Here is a 24548-nt window from a genome sequence, read left to right as displayed (position 1 = left end):
CACCCACAACAACATCATACACTGGTATTCTCTGCTATGTATGTGTCTCTTCCTCCTCCCTTTTTTCCCACCCAAGTGTCATGTTGCCCCTTTCATTGTGTTGGTAAGATGTTTTGTGTTGTTACTGGCATCATGACATCCAGACAGTCACATAACCACATCACAACTGCTCTTTCTGCATTCAGCACTCTGGACAAGGGGCTTTAATTCTGGGTTGCTGCTCAATCCCTGGTCACTAAAATATGTTTAGGTTTGGATACTGGTCTCCTCACAAGGCTTCTTAATGAAGTTCCAAATGCATTCATCTAGGCCTGCCAATCTTCCAAGGATATATAAGCAGCTGCTTCCCTCACACTGGTGACGATTGCTCCGGCATCCCTCCATCTCCCCATCTCGACCTTTAGAGTTATAATACTGTAAAAAAAAAATCAGAAGTTAAGAACTTAATAAAGAGCTCAACCCCCTCCATTATGGACAGCATGTCAAATATATTTACCTTAAAGGGATAGTTCAACCAAAAATGACAATTCTGTCAGTATTTACTCATTTTCATAGCACTCAAAACCTGTATGCATTTCTTCTGTGGAACACATAGATATTTTGAAAAATGTCTCTGTCTTTTTGTCCATACAATGAAAGTCAATGTGGTTCAGTGTTTTTTTAGACCCCATTGACTTTCATTGTATGGACAAAAACAGTTGAAACATTCTTCAAAATATCGTGTTCCACAGAAAATATAAAGTCATACAGGTTTGGAGCGACATGAGGGTGAGTAATTGTTGACACAATTTTTATTTTTTGTTGAAATATCCCTTTAATGTGCTCAAGGATTAGATGAACCAGTGTACATGTGAAATTTGCTTGGAGAAATTAGAGACTTTTTGTTTTTTGGAGAAACTATATAAAAACAATTGTCTGGTTGTACAATTTCCAAACACCTGATAGTACCACGTTCATCTGTACAAACAATAGTACACAAGTATAAGCACCATGGGACCATGTAGCCATCACAATGCTCTAGGGATGAAAGTAGTTTGCTGCGAAACAAACAGAGCAACAGCAAAGGACCTTGTGAAGAAGCTGTAGGAAACAGGTAGACAAGTATCTATATCCACAGTAAAAAGAGGCCTTTATTGCTCTAAACAAATACTATTTTCTCTGCTTAACTAGCTTAACCTTCAAGACTTACTTGGGAACTGTTCACACTGAAAGCAATTCTCCCTCTATCTGTGCTGTTTTTCCATATTTTTTTAACATTATGTAAACATGCACTATACTGTACAGACATGTCTTGGACAGGAGCACAGCATTTTTTTAGATGTCGTGTCAGGTTAAAAAGAACATCGAATTTTTTAAAAGCATGTCTCCAGACAGCTATGTTCCGTTACATTCATTGCACTTTTTGCTAGCTTTTATTTCGGATAGTCAACCAGCTTCACCAAGTTTTGCTGATATACAGCTTTGTTATGCTGCTCAACCAGCTAGACCGGCATCAAACCAGCCTATAAAAGCATCATGGACCAGCATGGATTCATGTTGGTCTTTTCATGGTAGTCAGTCCACAGACCAAAATTGTTGCATGATCCCAGTATAATTCTCCTTCTGTCTAGACAGGAATCGGTACATTTCTCACAAACGGTGAGCATCATTTGTGCTTAAATCTAACTGATGGCTCCTAATCAGAAGTAATTTGATCATTGGCTGAAATATGTCAGATTCATGAGTAAGAAGGAAAACCAAATTAGGCTTTGCTTATTTTTATCTTGGCTGCTTCTTTAGGCAATTTGTGCTTCATATTAACAAGATTAAGCAAACTCCTTCTCTGTTTTTCCGTTTTCAGAACGTATTCTGTTGTCGTACGTGTTTTTGTGTGTGTGTTTGACAGAATGACATACAGATAGAGGCTGATACAACTTGGCATAATTTATGGGATTCATATTCTTTCCTCTCTCCTCTTCCCACATTAATCACACGGCTGGTTATCATTATTATCTCCCGTCAATTCTGTTTTCTTTTCTCGCTTTGAGGCGAGGGAGAGAGACAAGGAGGACATCTCCTTTAATTAGCTCTGCATTCTAATTGCTTGATTATGCACATTGATTCAAAATGCTTAACGCTGATAAATTATGGAAAGACCTGCCGGAGGAAACAGACAACCCAGAAGACAAAGGACAGGAGGACTTCATTATTTTCCAGGCTTGATAATGACTGTATGTATCTCATCAGGGGTAGGTACGTCATCCTGCAAAACCCCAAAACTTCTTTTCCTGCTAGACTTATTTACAATGCAAGTTCATCCAGCTGAGCAGTTTTGCCCTCAAGTTATCACTTCTACAAATGCGTGTTCATGGATTTGGGCGGTTAACTGTTTAAATATTGACTTTTCTCATCAGCGCTGTGTGTGTGTGTGTGTGTGTGTGTGTGTGTGTGTGTGTCAGGGATAGGGAGGTTTGTAGTAGAGAATTCTTTTAGTTGTGGTTGGTCTGTTGAGGATACACATTATGTGCTTGTTCCAACCTGCGTTCAATGAAATCCCCAGTGAAATGTATACATTTGCAGGTTAAATATGCTCAGAGGTGCTGCAAAGCATTTAAGCTTGTGTGTGTAAGGTGAGTTGTGAGAGAGTGTATGGGAGTGAGATAAATTGGATAAGTAAAGGACATTCTCTCCTTAATTATTAGCTCTTTAGCATGCAAATCAACCCTGCCCTTACAAAAAATACCATGGGAACTATCGTTTCTGCCTAAAAGTACTTTAGTTCTGCTGTTATTGTTGCTGTAAAACCATAAGATAACATAGGTTATCCTTCAAACAATGTAAGAAGCTTACATTGCTTTTACCAAAAGCTGTTTCCTCAGTACAAAGTCCACTACAGATAACAGTACTATCTGTAGTATTTTGACAAACCATTAGGATTGGGTAAATATAGCATCTCCCAGTTAATCGCAATTTTCATTTAAACGATTCCGATATTGATTTTTGAAATTCCAATTTTGATCTTTTACTTTATAGTTTACTTCAGATTTGGTTGTTTATTATGTTATCTGGTTAAAAAATATGAAAATTAACTGCATAGTTTAGGCCCTGTTTTTAATTTAAAAACAATATTTTCATAATAACAAAGTATAATTACCAAGCTCCCTGTACAATGTATTGCATTAGTTGATCATTTGTCAGGTTATCATAAATCATATCAATCATATATGGAATGGAATCAAATCATATTAGGAAATCGATATTAATACCCCGCTCTAAAAAATAGACATGTTTGGAAAGTTGTTTTGCTGTTAAACCAGAGCTGTAGTTTCACGAGTGTGGCCTTGTTTCTTGCACAACATGCAAAATGTTAAACATTTCTAAGATGTTTCGTTTTCTTAAGATGCAACATTAACATGTACAATTGAAGTCAGAAGTTTACATACACCTTAGACAAATACATCTAAACTCAGTTTTTCACAATTCCAGACATTTAAAAGTAGAAAATATTTCCCTGTCTTAACTCAGTTAGGATCACTTTATTTTAAGAATGTGAAATGTCAGAACAATAGTAGAGCGAGAGAGTGATTTATTTCAGCTTTTATTTCTTTCATCACATTCCCAATGGGTCAAACGTTTTCATACACTTGTATTTGGTAGTATTGCCTTTAAATTGTTTAATTTGGTTCAAATGTTTTGGGTAGCCTTCCACAAGCATCTCACAATAAGTTGCTGGAATTTGGGCCCATTCCTCCAAACAGAACTGGTGTAACTGAGTCAGGTTTGTAGGATCGTACATGCTTTTTCAGTTCTGACCACACATTTCTATCGGATTGAGGTCAGGGCTTTGTGATCGCCACTCCAATACCTTGACTTTGTTGTCCTTAATCCATTTTGCCACATCTCTGGAGGTATGCTTTGAGTCAATGTCCATTTGGGAGACCCATTTGCAACCAAGCTTTCTGGCTGATATCTTGAGATGTATATATATCCACATAATTTTCCTTCCTCATGATGCCATCTATTTTGTGAAGTACAACAGTCCCTCCTGCAGCAAAGCACCCCCACAACATGATGATACCACCCCCATGCTTCACGGTTGGGATGGTGTTCTTCAGCTTGCAAGCCTCACCCTTTTTCCTCCAAACATAATGATGGTCATTATGGCCAAACATTCAAATGTTTGTTTCATTAGACCAGAGGACATTTCTCCAAAAAGTAAGATTTTTGTCCCCAAGTGCACTTGCAAACTATAGTCTGGCTTTTTTATGGTGGTTTTGGGCAGTGATATCTTCCTTGCTGTGCGGCCTTTCAGGTTATGTTGATAAAGGCCTTGTTTTACTGTGGATATAGATACCGGTTTTCTCCAGCATCTTCACAAGGTCCTTTGCTGTTGCTCTGTTTGTTTCACAACAAACTACTTTCATCCCTAGAGCATTGTGATGGCTACATGGTCCCATGGTGCTTATACTTGTGTACTATTGTTTGTACAGATGAACATGGTACTATCAGGTGTTTGGAAATTACACAACCAGACTTGTGGAGGTCCAAAATTTTTTTACTGAGGTCTTTGCTGATTTCTTTAGATTTTCCTATGATGTCAAGCAAAGAAGCACTGAGTTTGAACATAGGCCTTAAAATGCGTCCACATGTGCACCTAAAATTCAGTACACCTTCTATCAAAAGCTAATTGTCTAAAGACTTGACATCATTTTCTTGAATTTTCCAAGCTGCTTAAAGGCATATTTAACTTAGTATATGTAAACGTCTGACCCACTGGAATTGTGATATAGTCAATTAAAAGTGAATCAATCTGTCTGTAAAAAATTGTTGAATAAATTACTCCTGTCATGCACAAAGTAGATCTCCTAAACGACTTGCCAAAACTATAGTTAATACTAATATTAAATCTGTGGAGTGGTTAAAAAAATTAGTTTGAATGACTTCAACCTTAGTATATGTAAACTTCTGACTTCAACTGTAAATATAATGGTACCTGTGTGTTTAAACATCTTTTGATTTTATACCACCCACAGTCTTGGCATCAAAAGCTCATTTGAAGACCTTAAACTTTGTTTAATTTGAAAAGTAGTCCTAAAGTCAGGTTTTGAGACTGATATGGGGCATCTCTACACTTTCCAAGGAAGGAAACCTCCCTCTTCCTGTCTCCTATGAGTCTATGCATTGATAAGATGAAGCCACATGAGTCTACAGGGCAGTGAAGGCTCCTTTCTAGTTTGTGGATGTGGATCTGTGTCATTTTCAGTGTCTGTTAGCAGAGAGATTCCTTTTATGTTGCGTGTAGGTTGGGACTTGTGACTGAGAGCTCTGGCTGAATGAATTAAGGTATGTCTGTCATGAAGCCATATTTATGTTTCCATCTGGAATTGTGTTGTCTGTTGTGAATATCTTGTTTACTGTTGTTGTTAGTGTGTGTGTTTGGCCAACTTTTGGCCTTTGGAAACATGGAAGTAGGTTTAAAATCATAATGTAGACAGACTTTTTGCAAGCCTGTTTGACTTAAAAGGATAGTTCACTCAAGAATGTAAAACTGACTCTCATGTCATTGCAAACCAATATGACTTGCTTATGTGGAGCTTATGTCCCGGTTAGTCATTTGAATACAGTGGTAGTGGACAGTGACCCACATTTAAACTTAAACAGGATCCAAAAGTATCGTAAAAGTAGTAGAAGCAGCTCATGCATCTTAATGCGTGGTGGTGGCGTAGTGGGCTAATGCACACAACTGTTAATCAGAAGGTCGTTGTTCGATCCCCACATCCACCACCATTGTGTCCTTGAGTAAGACACTTAACTCCAGGTTGCTCCGGGGGGATTGTCCCTGTAATAAATGCACTGTAAGTCGCTTTGGATAAAAGCGTCTGCCAAATGCATAAATGTAAATTCATGTCTTCTGAAGGCAAATTATGGGTTTTGGTGAGAAAAGACTTGAAATAAAAGTTTCAGTGAAATAAGTTTTCAGTGAAAATCTTTTGTGGCTTGTGCATCATATTCCTAGCCTTCTGAAGCCATAAGATTGGTTTGGTGTCAAACAACCTGAAATGTAGATCTTTTTTAACAAAAAATCCTGTTCGTCGCAACTTGTGCATCGTTTTGCAAGTCCACTGAAGACACACGATGGGTTTTGGTAACAAACAACTGATCTGAAGCCATTTATGAGTAAAAATCTGATCTGTGAGAGAAACGGTGGCTCACGTTCAGAGCTAAAAACAAGAATTTTCATTTTTGAATGAACTATTCCTTTAACCTCTGGGTTTTTTTTTTTTTTTTTTACATTTCAATATGTTTTGCTCAAGTATGGGTTAACTAGGGAAACATTAACCCTTGACTGTGCTCTATCAAGGGTGGGGATTGCGAGGGGCTTTTCTGTTAAATTCATACTTTAGAGAAAGTGACAGAAATTTTTGGGAAAAAAGAGGAAACCATATTAGGCAGGCTGGATTCAAACCAGTGCCACCTCAGCTCAACGTTTCGGGAGCCACTGCGCCACTGCACCTACTTTTGTCTTAAGTTGCTTTTTTATACCACTCTTTCAGCAGTACAAAGGCAAATATCTAGCACATGACCGTTAGAATCTGCCACAACTGTTGTCTTTGTTCTTGTCTTTGTACAACGGATGATGTCTGTGACTTTCCCATCCTGCCCCCTCCCCTTCTTTCCTCCTCATCCTGAAAAGATTATTATTATTATTTTCTCAGTCTCTCTCTCTCTCTTACTCACTCTCATACTACCACTCTCTCTCTGTGTGTGTGTTTACTGTACCACCACAGCTGTCAGATCCCCATTCCATCCACCCAACTAAAAACCAGCTCAGACAAGCATAGACTGAAGGAAAGCGAGGGAGAAATTCTAGGAAAGGAGGGAGGAGGCTGTGGATCGGGAAGGATTGTGGAGTTGATAGTGAAGACACACTCAGTTTATCGGTTTCTCTTGGGCTGATCAGAGTAATTCAGTTCTTGCTGTCATGGGCAATGACAGTTTCTTCTGCAAGAAGATAAGAAGGTGGCACTTCCTGTATCTTTGTTACGGGTCACTATACTGTATCATCTGTCACATCTAGGGAGAATGTCTTTGCTGTGGAGACACAGGAGTTCCAAACGCTCCTCTGAGTCCATCCATGACATGATGCAATTGGTGAGCTTAAGTGTGTGTTTCTGTTAATGTGTGTGTGGAGGTTTTGGTGGGACTTAATCAGTGTTACATAACAGCTCATGAGCTCCAATTTATAAGACACTCAGTGTATTGTTGCAGATTTTGTGGCTTAGTAAGTTACGTATAGATGTGCATGGTTAGGCACACGTTTCAACCATTTAAGGGAGTATTCTGGGTTAAATACAATTTAAGCTTTATGATGCTGGCGGATAACTCAGAATATATTGTATAGTTTTTAAAAAATATATAAACCAAGAACATGTAACTATCACATGTTTCAAAGTAGGCTATAACCATTATTTCAATAGTATGATCATCACACTTCAGTGTTGGCATGGGACTCCTGTGATAGATTAGCTTGCCAACCCTATCTGTACAAAGTTATTTCCAATCTTTCAACTTCACGACTAGCTTAAAAAGTAGCCCTGGTTACTTTCGCTTGGTATCTGTGGGAGGATACCAGGAAGGAACAGGGAAGGAACATAATGTGACTATCTATATCACACTGTTTGCATGGACCAAACTCCTCCCACAGCCACAGGTCAGTGATACATAACCAGAAATACATCTAGAGTTCATGTAGGTGCTTTAACAAAAATACAAATAGCATATTTCTGCTTGATTTACTTTTTTTTATAACAAAGCTACTTGCTTTATCTGTCAATCTCTTCCTCCATTGCTCTGCCTCTCTCTCGGCTGTCTAGGCTGGTTAAGGCATGCTGGCATGTGCGGGCTCTTTGTCAGTCCATCACTATTTGTTTATCAGAAAGAAATACATGCAGCTGGAAGCCGCATCTGTCCTCCGTTTCTCCTGTCTTTGTGAATCTGTTCCACCTCTTCCTGAACATCATCCCGAGTCTGAGAGCTCACAGTAGCACTGGCTTTAACCTCATCTGTACTAAAGCCATTTAGTTACACTTTAAGATATGGCATTGGATTTAAATCTGTTGTTTAAGACAGAAGTCTCAACAGATATGTGGACAGGAAAGGAATAGTTTACCCAAAACGTTGCCCTGACTTTTATGTTAAAATGTTTTTTCTATTTTGGCAACAAAATCTCAAATTTCTCTCTTTGCACTTTCAAACATTCAAGTGATAGCAAGTGCTGAAGCATTTTACCAATCAGAAATTAGCATGATTATTAATTTTGATACAAGTAATGGCAAGTATAGTCCAATCACTATCATTCATGTTCAAATGAAATTTAGCATGATAAATTCTAAATCTAAGTACTGATTTCCATTATCCCATGGCTGCCAACCATTTTGGTGTAAGGATAAACTGCTGCCTGAAACTGAACATTTGACTATTTTAGGAGTGAATGCACTTGGCTGCATAGGAAAGCAATTGTATGCTCCCTATTATTTGAACGACTTAACCTCCAGTGTGCTGTCTATCTGCACTGGTCTCAGAACAGTTCAAAATGCACCTTTTCATCCTAACTCCCATATAAAGCCTCTGAAAGCAAAATTTTCAGCATTTGGATAAACCCATTAATTCTCAATGTGAAAATGCACAGTAAATATAGGATTTCTTAGGGGGAAAAGGCCTATAGTCCATGTCAATGGGTGTCATGTTTAACAGCATGTCGTTTTGTGATAAATCACTCAAATGTAAAAAATGGCATATTGGATGAAACAAGTGACTCTAGCTTTTTAACCCAAACTTAGTGAGGTTTCTTACCATATGTAGTTTTGTTGGTGTTTCTCCCAACGACAAACTTCACTGTGATCTGTGCCATATTATTTTATCAGAAGAGTCAGTGCATCGCAAGTTTAACCCTTTAATGGTCCGGAGTCGCATGAGGTTAAATAGACATGACCCGGGGTCGCAAAAAGTTAAATAGACAGGAAGTTGAGGATCAGTCAAGAAAGTGAACAGTTCTACTTGAGATCATGTGTTATTTTTCCACTCCTTCGTGGTGGAATGTAGGCAAAGTTTTTTGTCTCTCTTGTTGTGTTTGCATTGCTTTTTAGTTGACATAGTTGTTACTGATGTTAAAAGCTAAAAAAAAAAGTTTTTAACCCTAATTTGTACATTTTGTTTCTATCTGCAGAGTACAGAGCAGATGACCGCTTTTTGCCGTAACCTCCATGACATGAATTCAACCGAGGGTCCTGTTTCCTGTAGTTCCTCTTCCTCCACGTCTTCCATGTCTTCATCCTGTGTGCCCAGCCCCATTTCTCCACTGCCTGTTCTCTTCAACCCCCGCCAGCTCTCTGACGCAGATAAACTCCGTAAGGTCATCAGTGAACTGGTTGACACTGAGAGGACCTACGTTAAGGTTAGTACATACTGCTGTACAGCTTTGAAAGAAGAGTGTGTGTATTTCATGTGTTAAGTTAGATGTGATAATAAATGATCGAACGTCTCACACTATTAATACATTCAGGGTAAAAGGTAACAGTAAAAGTTAAAAGATGCTCTAAAACCAAAGGTGAACAAGTCTCTGTCTTTCTCTTTCCAGGACCTGAACATTCTGATCGAGCGCTACCTGAACCCACTGCAGAAGGAGAGCTTCCTCTCACAGGATGAGGTGAGCTTCAGCTTTTGATCAGGTTTTGGATGTTGTAGTTTCATCAAAATTAAAGTTAAATGTAATTTATAAATTAAAGGGATAGTTCTCCCAAAAATGAAGTTCTGTCATCAAGTACTCATCATGTTGTTCCAAACCTGTATGACTTCCATGGAACATAAAAGGAGATGTACTGTATGGCAGAATGTTAGCCTCAGTCTCTATCCACTTTCATTGCATAATTTTACATACCATGAAAGTACATGGTGACTCTTAAGTCAAGAAATGTGGGTAAATTGTCTGATTTTTGAAAATCCATTTGAATTTATCTTCCAACTCTGTGACTTCCTTTAGCTGGATGTTCTTTTCGGGAACTTGGCGGAGATGGTTGAATTCCAAGTGGAGTTTCTCAAGACTCTGGATGATGGAACCAGATTAATTCCAGATTTAGACAAACTGGAGAGAGTGGATCAATTTAAGGTGTGGTTATATTAGTAAAAAACAAAATATGATTTGATTCATATGTGATTACCCTTGCAGTTTCACAAAAAACAACAACAGCAACAAATACTATAGTCTCTAAATTGCAAAAAATAAAATAAAATATATATATAATTGTCTTTAGATGATGCCTAATTCAGTCACTTCTAATTTACAGAAAGTTTTGTTCTCTCTTGGCGGGTCCTTCCTGTACTATGCAGACCGTTTTAAAATCTACAGTGCATTTTGTGCCAGCCACACAAAAGTGCCCAAGGTCCTCACCAAAGGTAACACCACCATCCCACTACAATCTTAGAGACTGATTTACTAAAGCATAAGCATATACAGCACCATTTAAAGTGCAAGAGAGCCTTTGGTTGCACAAGGTATTTTAAAAATGCCATTTTAGTATAATATCTAGCAACTGGAATGCTTGCATACATTAAGTTTTCTACTTTTCTTTGTTCTTGAATTCCTGAAAGCCTACCACCTGCACCCAACTAGAGTTTATTCAAAGCTAGAAGCAAGTTTTTTTTGTTTTCTCAAGTGCATGTAATATAAAGCATTTTTACTGAAGGATGGTCTGTTGAGGGCCCATTCTTGGTTTCTTGAGTGCTCTATTCTCCTACTGTAAAAATGTAATATCCCAAGGCAGTCAGTATATACAGCAGCTCTCTCACTGATGCAGAATATTTGGCCAGTCTGAACAGCATGTGGGAAGAGTGAACCTGGTTTTAAAGACTCTGAAAGATATACATTAATGATACACATATGGTTAAAAGCATTTAAGTAAATGATGATAGAATAATTTCCCCTATGTTTTTGATGCAGCTAAAACAGATCCAGAGTTCAAGGCATTCCTAGCGGAGAGGAACCCCAGGCAGCAGCACTCCTCCACACTGGAGTCCTACCTGATCAAACCCATTCAGAGAGTCTTAAAATACCCACTTCTGCTGAGAGAGCTTCATTCTCTCACCGACCCTGATAGTGAGGAGCACTACCACCTGGATGGTAAAAATGGAGAATTAAATACTAATGCATCATACTGAACCCTTGGGTGGATCTATATTTAGTGTAATCTAAAACAACTCTCATATACCATAATATACTGAGCTAGATGAGCAGGTTTTGAATACTTTTGAAGGAACCATACAATGGAAAACATTATTTTGCTAGTTTTACAAATTAATAAAATACTTCATAAATGCAATAAAAATACATTTAAAAAAATGAGAAATCAGATTGCCTACTTTTTATGATTACAATAGTACAAATTGATTACATAGTGCATTTGTAATCCGTACCAAATTACATTTCAATAGTAATCTACCTAATACTGCTTAGTGCCAATCTAACTGGCTTGTGTACCTCTGTGTAATTGTCTTTGGATCATGCAGTACATTGAGCGCTGTCTCTTCTCCTTTGTAGTTGCTATGAAAGCCATGAACAAAGTGGCAAGTCATATAAATGAGATGCAGAAGATTCACGAGGAGTATGGAGCTGTTTTTGACCAACTTATCAGTGAGCAGAGCTCTGACAAGAAAGAGGTAAAACGCCTCCAGTTTCCTAGAAATCTTTGACTTTCAAACTTTTTAAACTTTGCAAAGATATTTGATCTCTTTTTATAAGAGTAGTTTGTTGGCATCTTCTAATCCCAACATAAAATGTCATGACATGCACATTATGTATTCTTGTGACACAGGTTGCTGATCTGTCAATGGGTGACCTCTTACTGCATGATACAGTGGTCTTGATCAACCCACCCTCTTCCCTTTTGAAGGGGAAGAGAGACCCAGAGCTGGCTGCTTTCGGTGAGTGCTCATGAAGCGTTTATTCCCAAAATAGAATGTGTTCCCTACATTAATGGTTTTCTGTGTCTTTGGGCACAATGGCAAAAGGGGAACCACCTTGTTCAATGGCTCTTAAGGCATTAAACTTGCATCTAAAAGCATTCAAAGGCTTTTTTCTGAGACTGGGACATTTTAAAAGAAGGATTCTTTTAAATGCTTTGAAAATGGGTCAGTTAGAAACATTTCACAGGGTCATGTTTTTACTAAACAATTATGTCGAAAAGAGCCCGATCTTCTGTATTGTGCATGTTCATAGCTGCACACAGATTCTTGTAATAATGCTTTATTCCTTTTTCCTTTCTCTTCCAATGTTCCTTCAGTTTTCAAAACAGCAGTTGTTTTTGTGTATAAAGACTGCTCCAAGCACAAGAAAAAAATCGTAAGTGCTTTATGCTTTCTTCATTATTCATTAATAGAAATATGACATAGGCTTGCAGAGGTAGTTTTAAGTACTCATAGCCTAGCGCTTTTAAGAGATGCAGGGTTTTTTATTTGTTTTTGAAAGGTACGTGTTGTGTGAAACAGGGATGCCCTGCCGTTAACACATCTTGCACTTTATTCATTTCTGCTTTCCATTCTGCTCAGTTCACATGGCCAATTAAACTCTGTAACCAATGAGTCAGAGACCCTTCACTTGCTTGATTTATTTATATTGCTTTTCACAGTCTGATACTATCTATAGTTTTTATACAAATATTGTGCAAATACAATCCCTTAAAATAAGCTACCATGGTTCGGAGAATATATTCCTGCAAAAATAAGAAACTTCCTTTTAGTGGTCAACCGATACTGGTATTATATTATGGCCAATCACTTATATCTGCAGTGCAAGATGGCCGATGGCCATTATTATGGTGCTAATGAACAATCAAATTTAATGAGAGCAAATTATGTATGTAAAACAGAGGAAATTAACTGTTATCCTCCGATGACTATAATCTTAAAATGGCCGATATACCGGTATTTCAGTACTTAATTTACCACTTCCTGTCTTAAGTTAAGATCTGACAAGATAATTTGATGATGGCAAATAAGTACACTATCAACCGATGCCAATATCGGCCCATGCCTATAATCTCAAAATATCCAATATATCGGTCTGTCATTACCATTACTTCCCATCTTAATGTCTAAAAATATAATTTGATGATAGTAAATAAGGTGTACACTATCGACCGATGCTGATATCGGCCCATGTGATAATCTCAAAATAATTGATATATCAGTCTGTCACTACTACTTTTACTTTCTGTCTTAAAGTCTAACAAGATATATTGATAGCAAATACGATGTACACTATCGATCGATGCCGATATCGGCCCATGTCGATAATCTCTACATTAAGATAATTTAATGATAACAAATAAAATGTACACACATTGTTGATATGAAACCATTATCAGCTGATGCCGATAATCTCAAAATGGCAGATATATCGGTCTGTTGCTACTCCCTTTATTACTTCCTGTCTTACATTATGATTTGACAAGTGAATAAAATCTTAACTGAAATCGCCATGGTCACTAAACACAGGATAGGATATATAGTAAGGGGTCGTTCAGAACAAACATTTTCTTGCGTGTTAAAGGTTGATACAGCACAACAAATTGAACAGAATGCAGGTGTCTTGAAGTGTTTTTGAAAGTTAACGTTCATTAAATTGATACAACCTCTTAAAAATACTCAGCTAATGTGTGAGAGGCTAATAAAATGGCGAGACACATCGCAATGGACCAATATGTCCATCTAGTGCATGTTTTCCTTTGTAAAAATGAAAGAGAAAAACAGCGTGAATGGTGTGAACGGCCTCTTAAGGATGTTTCTGTAATACGGCCCCTGGTCTATTTTCTGTGTTTGTCAACTGGTCTCCTCTGATAAAGATTTGTTTACGTGTTTTTTAGTTTTTTTTTAGGATGTATGAATTTTCTGTGTGTTTGGTATTATTTTTGTCATAGGGTGGATCTCACAGAGCATCAGTCCTTGATGAGAGAGACCTGTTTCGTTTTAGGCACATGATCTCTACTGATGCTCTCCAAGTTCGCAACCTGCCTAGTGAGTAATGGTCTACTAATCAATTCAATTTTCCATAGTACTTGCCATTTATATATTTACACACAATTAGCTTGGTTTTGGCCTGTGGATCATTTTTATGAGGTTAGACTGGGATTTGTGCTAAGTGGTAAATGCACTGGGATATTGATAAGGGGGCATAAGGCTATCCTTCAGGAACTCTGGGTTAACCTTCATAGCCTTTGCCTGAAGTTCACTAACCCTGTTCTAATCTTGTGGGATTATGCCTTGCATAACACTCCTATATTTGTACTGTCTACATCATGGTGTCCAGTTCAGAGGTCATTTCTGTTTTTGGGTTTCCCACAGTGATTGTCCACTTATCTTTGTCTGATGTTTGTTTTGTCTCAGATTCAGATGGGTCAGCGGTGTGTGAGATTGTTCACCTGAGGTCAGAATCTGAAGGGAGACCTGAGAGGACGTTTCATATCTGCTGCAGGTGAGCTGAGCTGAGGTCCAGAACGCATCAGGCCTGATGGCTGACAGATAGATTAGTGCCCATTATGATTATTTCTGTCTCCTCTAATTTCATACTTCAACCCACTAAAGTCCTCTATGGTGTCGCACAACTCTTTGGGCATAGGGGAGAGGGGGACCACCAATACAAATTTCTCCCAGGCACTGTAAATTTAAACAACAGGTTATATTTAGTGGTCTTATGAAGTCAGTTCCCCTCAGTTAAGAAGGTGGTTACTATGGATATTTACCATTTAATGTTTGAGAAACTAGAATGTATCCAAATAATCCAAAATTATGCTAGTGTTGTCTTTCCATAAAGATGTACTCAGTATTTTTTTTTGTTTTGTTGCATTGCCTTCTAGTGGTGTCTCCATTGCCACCTAGATTTACCATCACCCAAGATCAAAAGTTCCCAGTTGGCCATTCTTCATTTATTCTGTAAATGAGAATGTCAAATTACATGGGATTATTAAAATAAACCATAATATTAAACTAATCATGTGATCTCAATATGGTGGCACTCATGAATGTGTGTCCACCACCATATGCAGAATTAAGCTGCTTTTTCTCCAAGACTTATGTGAGTGTTGATCATTTAAAACATACAGTATTTTGCCAAAAAATACAATTTATTTTGGTTTATACATTTAGCAATTAGCCCAAAACAATTACTTTGGGCACCTTAAAATAAATGCTTGGCTTAATATTTTGTTATCTAATGCAGGGATTTTCAAACTTAACAACAAATCTAATGATCCCATTCTGAGGACCCCCAGCTATTTATTTTAATGTTTAAAGTTATATTAACCCTGTGTGACAAAAATAAAGTGTGATATTATAAAGACAACATTTAGGACAAAATTTAAGAATTGGCTTTTTTTTTTTTTTTATTGCACTAAAGATCAAATAAATTATTAAATATTATATAGAAAATGTGTTTCTAAGTAGACAGCGTATCTTTTTACTACACAATATTAGTATAATATTAAATATGCAGTAATGTATATAAAACTGAAGTGAAACATTTTAAATGAAAATGTATTTGTACAGCGATTTACACTGTTCAAGTACAATCACAAGACAAATACAATTTATTCTTTAAGTATATATATATATAGTAAGGAAGGCGAGATAAACACTTAGAAATAAAACATCTTTTTTGCACAAAATATGTAGATTTGTTAAGTGCTAACATTTAAAAAAAAAAGATTAATTATGCATTTCTTTACTCTGGCATTTTTCACAGACCCCAAAGCACCCCCTTGTGGCCCAATGGGTGTCCCAGGACCCCCAGTTTGAAAACCCCTGACTACATTTTTAGTGTGTCTGAAGTGTCCAAATACTTTTGGCGACCATTGTATGTGTGTAATTAATAAATACATAAATGGGGTCCTGGGTAGCTCAGCGAGTAAAGACGCTGACTACCACCCCTGGAGTAGCAAGTTCAAATCCAGGGTGTGCTGAGTGACTTCAGCCAGGTCTCCTAAGCAACCAAAATGACCCTGTTGCTAGGGAGGGTAGAGTTACATGGTATAACCTCCTCATGATCGCTATAATGTGGTTCTCACTGTTGTGTGTGGATGCCGCGGAGAATAGTGTGAAGCCTCCACACACGCAATATCTCTGTGGTAATGCGCTTAACAAGCCACGTGATAAGATGTGTAGATTGACAGTCTCAGACGCAGAGGCAACTGAGATTCATCCTCCACCACCCGGATTGAGTCACTACACCACCACTAGGACCTAGAGCGCATTGGGAATTGGCATTCCAAATTGGGGAGAAAAAAATAATATATTTTTTTTTATAAAAATTAATACATAAATTACTTTTGTGTTCTGCAGTTAAAGTTCTGAATGTGCTTTTACAGCTCTCCGGAGAGTAAAAAAGACTTCCTGAAGACAGTTCATTCCATCCTGAGGGAAAAACAACGCCGGCAGTTAATGAAGACTGAGAGTTTACCTCCGAATCAGCAGTATATTCCCTTCGGAGGGAAACGGCTTTGTGCGCTAAAAGGATCACGACCCACCATGAACCGAGCAGGTAGGTTGGGCTCTCTGATGCAAATTGAACATTGATTACTTTTTCCCACCGTACCTTCCTTATCTCTGCTCCTCTTCCTATGACCCTTCATGCTCCCTCTTTTATTCTTCCCAATTATTTCTGATGTAAACTTTACTGAATATAACCCTGCTATGTTTGCTAACTTTTCCTGCTTTCCACAGTTTCAGCCCCATCTCAAACTCTCGGCCGACGCAAACTGATCCGGATCCGTTTCACCATAGACACAGATGTAGTTTTTGATGATGGCTCCACCCAAAACCTGCCACCCATCACCCCAACAGAGTCCCCACCATCAAAGCTGTCCTCTTCACTCCAGAAACCTCAGCAGCCTATCAGAGACACCGACCGCTGGGTTGAGGACCAGTTTGACCTGCAGCAGTACGAGAACGAGGGTGACGTAAAAGAGACAGACATTCTCAGCGACGATGACGAGTACTGCAAATCTGTCCGGGGGCCTTCTTCTGAGCCGAGCCTGGAGGAGTCTTTTGAAGCCCTCAGTGTGGAAGGAGATGAAGAAAAAAAGGAAGACAAAGATCTCAGTGGACTCTCTGAGGACAAGCTATCCCCAAAATCTCATGCCCCTTTGAAGCTGACCCTTCTGAGAAAGCAGTGTGCAGTGGAGGGTGTCACCTCTGAGAGGGATCAAGAGATTATTTGGGTTCGCAGAGACGATTTCAGCAACAGCTGCAACAGTGACATCTTCTGAGTGGAAAGGGAATAGGACCGTTGTGGAGGGGGGCAAGCAGGCCCTATGGATTTATGTGATGGACCTGAAAGGGAATAAAAAGCAGTGACGCTTTGTTTCTAGACTCCTGCAGCAATAGACAAGCCTTACATGAGAGAATGGAGCAGATTTCTTCAGAGTCTAAGCCTTCATAGACACAATGCACTGACAATCCTTATTTGAGATATTTCAAGCCAATGCAGGCTACCTGCCTATTGAGTCCACACATCACAAGGAACATTCACAGAAGCCCACTTTATAGCCAAAGGCTTCACACTGACATGGTGCCTGACTTGCATGTGCAGATAACAGGCAGCTACACTTTCTTTTAGTTGATTTTCTTGCCAAATAATTTTATTTTATTTTGTAAAAACATGGGTCAATATTAAGTTTTGTCAAAATGCTGTTCAGTTTGTGCTTCATATCAACTCCAGCCCTCTTTTTCTGAGGGATTTGTGATGTAACAGTTGGAACAGTATAATCTTGCCAGCTCTTTGTAATGTCTGTGCACAAGTGATTTGTTGAGCACTGCAACAAAACTTTAGTATTCCATTCACTGGAAATGTCACAACTGTTTCTAACTAGCTATTTAAAACCGTTCCTGTTACAAATCTGACAGTTCCTTTTTTTTTATCTTTGTTTCCATTTTTTCACAGGTTAACCAGCAACCCAGTATTAAAGAACGTTGCTCTTACAACAAATACAAAAATACAGATGTTTCTCTACTTCAATTTTAAAGTAAGAACTGCAATAATGTAATTCAGGGTTTTAGGTTATGAAATTAAACTGAACATTTTAAACATAAAATTAAGGCTTTATAAATCGGAGTAGCCTACCCTTACAAAGTGAAACTCGCCAGGGGATCATGTTGCAGCTGTTGTTCTTTCGTAATGAATTTATTGCACTAAGAAAGAAACTGAGGAGTTTAAACCTTTTGTAAGACTTTGTACTGTACATTAGTAACAGTAGGTTTGACATGGAATGCCCTAAAAAAACATGTCTGAATATTTTACACATTAAAAACACCCATTCACTTGTGAAATGCTATCACTTTACCTTCAGCCATGAGACCATTTTCAGTGATTCTGTCTGAGGTAAAAATTTGTTGTATTTAAAACAATTTGCTTTTACCCTCTGCCTTTTTAATACTGCGTATGTTCATACTGTGGAAATACTTATTAACCTAAAATACATTTTCCTAATTTAAATTTTTTGTTTTATCCAACTTATAACTTTTGTATGTGGTCTGTCAACAAGACACTCATTGTGGTGTTTCAAATAAAGTTTGGTGTGACTCTGAACGTGTGGTTTGTCTTGCTAAAAATTAAGATGCATTTTGTCAGAATAGATAGAGATGTTTTCTGAGATAATATCTGCGCTTTTAAAACCCAAAAGGCAGTATAAAATTAATCCATTAGACTCCAGTGGTTAAATCCATATCTTCTAAAGTGATATGATAGGTTTGGTTAAGAAACGGATCAATATTTAAGTCCTATTTTAACTGTAAATCTACAGTACACTTTTCAATTCCACATTTTGGTGTGGAAGTGGCTTTCACGTTCACATTCAGCCACCTACTGGTTGGGTCTGGTCAAAGGTGGAGATTTGATGATCTGTTTCTCATCCACACCTATCATATCACTTTAGAAGATGTGCATTTACCACTGAAGTCATATGGATTACTTTTATGCCTTCTTTATGTCATTTTTGGACCTTACGAGTTATACATTCACCTGCATTGTGAGGACCAACAGAGGTGAGATATTCTTCTAAAAATCTTCATTTGTGTTCTGTAGAAGAAAGTAAGTAATACACATCTGGGATGGCATGAGGGCGAGTAAATGATGAGAGAATTTTCATTTTTGGGTGAACTATCCCTTTAAGTGATGAGCTCTTTCCTGACAAAAGCTGTTTATTCAGCATACTCAAGAAAGTCCTCCATAGAAAAACAGTTATAAATAGAATGTCTATGGGCCCACTACGTTATTACTTTGCTAACCGTGTAGGTTCCATTAATAGAAGGGCTCTGTTGAACTTGTTCGTGGTATATTTGATTTTTCAAGTGAAACGAGGCTGTTAGGGATACAAAGTGACTGTCTCTTCAATGGTTGTGTGTTAAATTAAATGGTTAATTTATTGAATGTTTCGTCCGCAGAATGATCCAAACCACTGTAAAACATCGGTGCAACACATTGAAGAGACTGTGACTTTGTCCCTCACAGCTTCGTTGCCATTCCCGTCAAAAATGAAAGATGGCGCTTCTGTACTTTTGAATGGATGTCAATGGAGAACTTCTTGTACTACCAATGAAGGCCAGAAGGTGCCAGTATAGCCCTAGCACTGCGCCAATTATCTGACTAGGCACAAATGGGTAGTTGGTGTTTTTTCCCTCATTAAAGGTGCACTCGGTAACTTTATGTTTGTCATATTGGACTTACAGTGACGCCAAAATTCTATAGTTTTCTGTTTCAGATGCCATTGTAGAAATTCACTATTCACAATTAGCCATGATTATTTTGATCAAATAGTGAAATTATCCTATAACAAAACAGTTACTGAATATGCTCCTCCTTTCTTCTATTTGTAATGAGAAACATAATAAAACAATGCAGAAACTATTCAAGTGCAACTAAAAATGACTTTGAGTGGTCTGTAGTCTCATTTGGTCTTTAATTCATAAATAAAAGTGTATGTAAGTATTAGCTATTCTTGAATAGACATTTACTATAGTTATTCTATACATATTTTCAAGCTTATATGGATACATCTGGAAAAAAAAAAACATTCTGCAAGACTGAAAATAACCCATTTAGATTTAGAAAATGAAACAACATTTACCTAAACTGTACTCTTCCATGAAACCCATCAATGGAAAAATAAATGAGTCATTTGCTTATGGCACTAAAAATTCACCTTTTAAGGTAGCTGTCAGACTATTAGAGCCAAAAGGTAGAAGAATGTAATTAAAACAACAGAATGAGGAACAGATGTCCATCATCACCTCAGTGACATCAGTTTGGGAATCTTACATTGATAAACAGGCAACTTTTCTGTGTCAAAGACTCCCAGATATCTCCAGTCCAGCTTTGATTCAGTGCAGCTTTTGGAGAAATGCTGTCTACCTTTTAAGTAGAGTACAGTATGTCTTTAGGCAAGGCAAGGCAAGTATTTTTTATTTCTATGTCTTTAGAATGAAAGTAGAAGAACATTCAACTATAAGATGGTTGCAGAATGGTTCATGGTGGTGAAAGAGCCTCATGACTTGATATGGTCCTTGATCCACATCCTGTTAGTTCCTGACAACAATTTTATCAACTAATCAGATTTTAGGGAAATTCTGATTATAGGGGTACTGTATTAGTCTTGTCATTGCTTGATAGAGATGTTCTGCCAGGGATAATAAAGGATGTCAAACACATACACACACACACACACACACACACACACACACACACACACACACACACACACACACACACACACACCACTAACAGAATATCATGTTCTTCTCCCCTACCAGCCACTGTTGACCATCTACACTCACCTAAAGGATTATTAGGAACACCATACTAATACTGTGTTTGACCCCCTTTCGCCTTCAGAACTGCCTTAATTCTACGTGGCATTGATTCAACAAGGTGCTGAAACAAGGTGCATTCTTTAGAAATGTTGGCCCATATTGATAGGATAGCATCTTGCAGTTGATGGAGATTTGTGGGATGCACATCCAGGGCACGAAGCTCCCGTTCCACCACATCCCAAAGATGCTCTATTGGGTTGAGATCTGGTGACTGTGGGGGCCATTTTAGTACAGTGAACTCATTGTCATGTTCAAGAAACCAATTTGAAATGATTCAAGCTTTGTGACATGGTGCATTATCCTGCTGGAAGTAGCATCAGAGGATGGGTACATGGTGGCCATAAAGGGATGGACATGGTCAGAAACAATGCTCAGGTAGGCCGTGGCATTTAAACAATGCCCAATTGGCACTAAGGGGCCTAAAGTGTGCCAAAAAACATCCCCCACACCATTACACCACCACCACCAGCCTGCACAGTGGTAACAAGGCATGATGGATCCATGTTCTCATTCTGTTTATGCCAAATTCTGACTCTACCATCTGAATGTCTCAACAGAAATCGAGACTCATCAGACCAGGCAACATTTTTCCAGTCTTCAACTGTCCAATTTTGGTGAGCTCTTGCAAACTGTAGCCTCTTTTTCCTATTTGTAGTGGAGATGAGTGGTACCGGTGGGGTCTTCTGCTGTTGTAGCCCATCCGCCTCAAGGTTGTGCGTGTTGTGGCTTCACAAATGCTTTGCTGCATACCTCGGTTGTAATGAGTGGTTATTTCAGGCAAAGTTGCTCTTCTATCAGCTTGAATCAGTCGGCCCATTCTCCTCTGACCTCTAGCATCAACAAGGCATTTTCAGCCCACAGGACTGCCGCATACTGGATGTTTTTCCTTTTCACACCATTCTTTGTAAACCCTAGAAATGGTTGTGTGTGAAAATCCCAGTAACTGAGCAGATTGTGAAATACTCAGACCGGCCCGTCTGGCACCAACAACCATGCCACGCTTAAAATTGCTTAAATCACCTTTCTTTCCCATTCTGACATTCAATTTGGAGTTCAGGAGATTGTCTTGACCAGGACCACACCCCTAAATGCATTGAAGCAACTGCCATGTGATTGGTTGATTAGATAATTGCATTAATGAGAAATTGAACAGGTGTTCCTAATAATCCTTTAGGTGAGTGTATATTGAATTTGCCATGTGCAGACAGCATCATAACAGGGCTAAAACAGCAGTTTAACAACATGAAATCATGGAGGCTCTGAATGAGGAAGTTGAAACAGCAGTCAGGCCCAGCAGAGGAAGAGTTGATTTTGTACCTTAAATTCTGGCTTTTTTGGGAGTTTTTTTGGCTTGTTGTGGTAGCTGTGACCTTAGGCCTAATGAGATGGAAACCCACTGTGAGCTCTGGCTTGTGTGAACCATGTGCAGAATATGAAAGACTATGGACTAAATGTTCCTTGATCCTTGATTCCAGTTCATCATGCAAACCTATTCAGATCTGGCCCCAGGGTCAGCTCAATATGTTAAAACTTTCTCTTTGGTTCTGGCTATCAGTGCATGGATCAGTTCACTTGCGGCCGTTGGGTGCACCCATCTTGTCTGTGCCAGGCACTGCCTGTTTAGATGGCCTATTTGCACCTGCTTGCTTCAGTCACTACAATCATCCCTGTGTCCTGGACAGCATTCAGCATCATCCATTCTGACTGAGGTCTGAGCTCTATTCGGTTCCACATGGGGAGGCTTCGTTTGCAGGCTGGCTGGCATCGTGTTTGTTATGCACGACTGGGTTGTTTTAGTGCTGTTCTGGCACTCTCCACAGGGCAGGAGGAGAAACCAGCATCGCTGAGACCTCCAGTCACAGTGACATCTGTTTGGATATGCTGTTTATCCCAGTCAGCCAAGACTCGCACACAAGCATTAAAGCATCCATTATGGAACAATAAAAATTGTGCTTATTTTAAATTTCAATAAAATGTTTGGTGCATAAAAAGTTTATGATATGAGATATATATATATATATACACACAAACATACATACACACACATTGGTGGCCAAACATTTGGAATAATGTACAGATTTTTATCTTATGGAAAGAAATTGTTACTTTTATTCACCAAAGTGGCATTCATCTGATCACAATGTATAGTCAGGCCATTAATAACATGAAAAATTACTATTACAACTTGAAAAAAATGCTTAAACTACTTCAAAGATTTCTTAATAAAAAATCCTCTACATGCAGCAATGACAGTTTTGCAGATCCTTGGCATTACAGCTGTCAATTTGTCCAAATACCCAGGTGACATTTCACCCCACGCTTCCTGTAGCACTTGCCATAGATGACTGTCTTGTCATACACTTATCATGCACCTTATCATGCACCAGTCTAGCTGATCCCACAAAAGCTCAATGGGTATAAGATCCATAACACTTTCCAATTATCTGATGTCCAATGTCTGTGTTTCTTTGCCCACTCGAACCTTTTATTTTTGTTTTTCTGTTTCAAAAGTGGCTTTTTTCTTGCAATTCTTCTCATAAGGCCTGCACCCCTGAGTCTTCTCTTTACTGTTGTACATGAAACTGGTGTTGAGCGGGTAGAATTCAATGAAGCGGTCAGCTGAGGACATGTGAGGCATCAATTTCTAAACTAGAGACTCTGATGTACTTATCCTCTTGTTTAGTTGTACATCTGGCCTTCAACATCTCTTTCTGTCCTTGTTAGAGCCAGTTGTCCTTTATATTTGAAGACTGTAGTGAACACCTTTGTATGAAATCTTCAGTTTTTTGGGAAAATTCAAGCATTGAAGCCTTCATTCCTCAAAACAATGATTGACTGTTGAGTTTCTAGAGAAAGCTGTTTCTTTTTTGCCATTTGTGACCTAATATTGGCCTTAAGACATGCCAGTCTATTGCATAAAGTGGCAACTCAAACAGAAATACCATGTTAAGCTTAATTTAATGAACAAAAAAAACTTTCGAATGTGTTTGATATAATGGCAAGTGAATTTCTAGTACCAAATTATCAATTTAGCATGATTACTCAAGGATAAGGTGTTAGATATCATCAAAAATGGTGATGTTTTTACATCAGTAATGTCTGACTATACTTTGTGATCAGTTGAATGCCACTTTGGTGAATTAAAGTTCCAATTACCCTCCGAAACAGCAAAATCTGTACATTATTCCAAACTTTTGGCCGCCAGTGTGTATATATAAATATATATTATTAATCATATTAATTTTTGATGTTCAGAGTTGTAATGACTTACATTTCTATCGACCAAGGCGAGGAAGGTGGGATGGACAGGCAAAGGGAAATTTAGGGGAAAAAAGTAATTTACAAAAATAAATTTTAGGTTTTCAGGAGGATAATGACATTTAAATACAAATAAATTCTGATTTTGTCAATTGGTTCGAAAACAGTTCATTAAAAGAAAAAAAGAATTTTCTTACTATTATTTCATTATTTTCTTACTATTGGTCAGGCTTTGCATTAGCTTGAGACATTTAGCTCCTTGCTATTCTAAGATTTCTCCAACGTGTGGCGATGTCTTCCACCTTTAGAGAAAGAAAAAAAAAAAAAAACACGTGAGCTTTATAAATGTACTGGTTAATTTACATGCGCTTGAAGTTTGTGAATTTATGATCCCATGACAA

The 24548-nt window shown here is 38.2% G+C and overlaps 1 protein-coding gene across 1 annotated transcript in view; it reads left to right on the top strand.

Annotated features, from left to right (window-relative positions):
- tiam1a (TIAM Rac1 associated GEF 1a) overlaps positions 1–18602 on the top strand; it is a 77116-nt gene extending 58514 nt beyond the window's left edge. Inside the window, exons 16-27 of the mRNA XM_052116159.1 lie at positions 9206–9433; positions 9617–9685; positions 10019–10144; positions 10323–10431; positions 10976–11155; positions 11573–11691; positions 11847–11955; positions 12315–12373; positions 13950–14046; positions 14416–14503; positions 16392–16564; positions 16747–18602. Of these exons, the coding sequence (XP_051972119.1) occupies positions 9206–9433; positions 9617–9685; positions 10019–10144; positions 10323–10431; positions 10976–11155; positions 11573–11691; positions 11847–11955; positions 12315–12373; positions 13950–14046; positions 14416–14503; positions 16392–16564; positions 16747–17291 (1902 nt within the window). The 3' untranslated portion in view covers positions 17292–18602. The remainder of the gene's footprint in view (positions 1–9205; positions 9434–9616; positions 9686–10018; positions 10145–10322; positions 10432–10975; positions 11156–11572; positions 11692–11846; positions 11956–12314; positions 12374–13949; positions 14047–14415; positions 14504–16391; positions 16565–16746) is intronic.
- Positions 18603–24548: the final 5946 nt, after the last annotated feature.

Source organism: Xyrauchen texanus, chromosome 43, assembly GCF_025860055.1.
Source record: "Xyrauchen texanus isolate HMW12.3.18 chromosome 43, RBS_HiC_50CHRs, whole genome shotgun sequence".
Taxonomy (NCBI): Eukaryota; Metazoa; Chordata; class Actinopteri; order Cypriniformes; family Catostomidae; genus Xyrauchen; species Xyrauchen texanus.
The sequence above is the reverse complement of the archived record's forward strand: the minus strand, read 5'-3'. Positions and strand labels throughout refer to the sequence as shown.